General features: G+C 36.3%; 1 protein-coding gene across 1 annotated transcript in view; it reads left to right on the top strand.

The window, feature by feature from the left end:
• The window catches only part of LOC110451515 (la-related protein 7-like), a gene marked incomplete at its 5' end in the record, with an annotated part of 15,122 nt that overhangs the window by 1,363 nt on the left and 10,619 nt on the right, over window positions 1–3,140 (top strand). The window contains one exon of the mRNA XM_021499580.1: window positions 2,664–2,763. Coding sequence (XP_021355255.1) covers window positions 2,664–2,763 — 100 coding nt within the window. The remainder of the gene's footprint in view (window positions 1–2,663; window positions 2,764–3,140) is intronic.

The raw sequence follows: 3,140 nt of genomic DNA, 5'->3' as shown, positions 1-3,140 counted from the left end.
CCCCCCCCCGGCAGCTATGAGATCTAGAGAGTGTAACAGCACACTCATTGTGATAGTAGGCATAGGTTAGACTGTTTTCGTGAATAACAAACGCCGGGCCTCTGAAACCATTGTATGGATAGTGATGGGTGACAAAATGTGATTGTATCAAATTTGGTATTACATGTTTTTATGTGGAATAAAATGACAAAGGGCACAAACATACCAGGGTACCTTAAAAATAGACAAAAACTATGTCTTTGCATATAAGGAAAGATTTTGTTACCAAATGTCTATGATACTATCCAACATTTTTGCTGCATCGAGTTGAGTTGAGTCCTACATATTTTATTGTAGTTTTATATGCCAGTCCGTTGCTTTCTTGCTATTTTACCTCCTATGTTCACAGAATCATTAAGTATTTAGGGAAGGTTGGGTGTCACATACTGAAGTCGGGTGTAGATATTTTGTCCCACAGTATTTACAGTTATGGGACTTTGTTCTTTTATTATACTAAAGTTCGTACTTTAGCGTGTTTGGATGGGCAAGTGTCACACGTACACTATTATTTGGTATCTTGCTCTTCTTTTACATATTTATAGCCCTGGTCATCTTTGAAACATATTTTTCGGTTAATGATGATTTCATACATGGGAGAAGGGAGGCAACTGCTTTGGAGAGTTTTGAAAATATGTAAGCACTGTGCGATTTCCAGTATGGCTAGTGAACTGCAGATTATTTTTTTCAAGCTAAATAGGACAATTTCACTTAATTCACAATGAGTATGAAACTAGCTTTATCATCTTATATTGATGAGTCTTGTTGAATCAGATAATATCATGATCAAATGATGGAAAAGTAGAAGGTGCTTTATCAAAATTGTGACGTACATTATCTCTGGATCACCTATTCCCTACTGGGGATGGGGTTTTAAATAGATGATACAATGTATAGGAAAATAACACTTTGGAGCATTTTTGGTTGTTTCCATTAAGAAGTTATCTTGGGATGACAGAATGATTATTTGAAAATTAAGAATCCACCAGAAAGAGGTGAAATAGGATGGTAAGGCTTTAGGGGTTGTGTTTTGATTCCATAATCAATATTTTATAAATACATTTACATGGCATTGTCACTATATAGCCTCTTTGAAGGCTGTGTCGTTGATGGTACTTTCCTTACCATGCATCACGAGACACAATTCTTAGCGTATTAATACAACACTGACCGGAATTACAATATCCAATGTAAATATACATGACGGCTGCTGAAATATCGCTAGACATTGTGACACTTGACAACATCATTATAAGTTTATGTGCAAAAGAAAAAAGAAAATAAGAAATACCTTTATTACAACAAAAACAAGACCAAGGTCTGCAATATCGTACAAAATGCACATCGGTTGAAATCACCAATGCTGCTATGGATTTTTTTTTAACACTCATGCAATTTATCAGAAACATCGTCTGTTACACTGCACGGATCAACAGGGGTTCATTACAAATGTCTGAAATACACATATTGTATAGACCTACTGACACATATGTTACAGACCTACTGATATGAGTCACAGCACACATAAACATTTCAGACATTTGTAACAAACCCCTGTTCTCCGTCGCAAGATCACTAACTTCAAACGATATCAGTTTCACGCGTCTTGCAGCCACGGTTTCCTCAGTTTCTGACAACATGTCAAATAACGAGACTGTTTTAGAATCTACCGACTGTAGTCAGATTCCCATACAATCAACAATAAATTCACGTCTGGGTTCTTCACAAAATGAGCAAAGAGAAAAGTTCGAATTAACTTCCAAAAATAACTCGGGGTTTACGGTGTTCACTGTATTTATCCATGCGCAAAATTTGTTCCGGGGAAAAATCGAAACAATTACAAAACTAACTTCCAGCTCGGAGTTCTATTGATAAACTTAAATCACTCTATAGACATATCATACGCAATTGTATTGATACTGAATTGTGGAATAAAATTGGAAGTGTTTGCTAAAATTTCAAATTACTACTTTGTTTGCCAATCAGCATGCGACAACACGCTGTTCCAACTATTGAACGAATTTGTGTGGACTGTCGAAAAGGGTGGGAATTAAATTTTAAATATAAATTTTAAATTAAAAAGAAGATAAGAGGCAGAGAAAACGTTAATATAAGTATTGAAGTGTTTTTGTATGGTATTTATGATCTATTTGAATGACACAGCTTTGCAAGCAAACAACATAATGCGCAGCAAATAACCTGTATCCTGGAGATTGGATTGACATCTCATGTTCACATTTATTTCCATGTCGCGTCACAACAAAAGAACTATTAACCATGCTTGGGACTCTTTGTTTTTGTTACATTTCAATATTGTATTTTGCTGCGGTTTGTTTCAAGAATGCTTAAGGAGGTAAGACAGACGTAGGACTTTATCAATGAGTTAAGAGATACTCTATGGCATATGATAGGTGTATATTGTACTGCCCCTGTGGTACATTTGTTAAAAAACTTGCTGTGAGCTATCCTTGAAAATAAGTACGATGAGGCTATGACTCGGAACATTGTCCCTTTAACAACACACTGATAGATTTTCTGTTGGTTACGATCATGTAAAGGTTTGAAAATGTAATTCTCTGGAGAAACTGTGTATAGTGTTTATACAGTTTAATTTTTATCTTCCCTAGGAGCTCAATAATCCCCCAGTCGAAGCTGATGGCCAACCAGGAAAGTTTCCGAAGACTAGAAAACAGTTATTACAGCTCCAGCGGAAATTAGGATCCAAAGGTCAGACTCCCTGAAAATTCTGTAAAATAAGGATAAATTTCTGTCAAGCTTTAGGTTGAGTTCAATAACTAAATTTGGTGTATGTAAAATACGTCATGGCAAGACTCAGACTAAGTTTGATCCCCAATCAGAAATACGTCATGGCAAGACTCAGACTAAGTTTGATCCCCAATGAGAAAAACGTCATGGCAAGACTCGGACTTAGTTTGATGCCCAATGAGAAATACGTCATGGCAAGACTCGGACTAAGTTTGATCCCCATTGAGAAATACGTCATAGCAAGACTCGGACTAAATTTGATCCCCAATGAGAAAAACGTCATGGCAAGACTCAGACTAAGTTTGATCCCCAATGAGAAATACGTCATGGCAAGACTC

The sequence above is a fragment of the Mizuhopecten yessoensis genome, unplaced genomic scaffold (assembly GCF_002113885.1).
Source record: "Mizuhopecten yessoensis strain PY_sf001 unplaced genomic scaffold, ASM211388v2 scaffold6113, whole genome shotgun sequence".
Taxonomy (NCBI): Eukaryota; Metazoa; Mollusca; class Bivalvia; order Pectinida; family Pectinidae; genus Mizuhopecten; species Mizuhopecten yessoensis.
The sequence above is the reverse complement of the archived record's forward strand: the minus strand, read 5'-3'. Positions and strand labels throughout refer to the sequence as shown.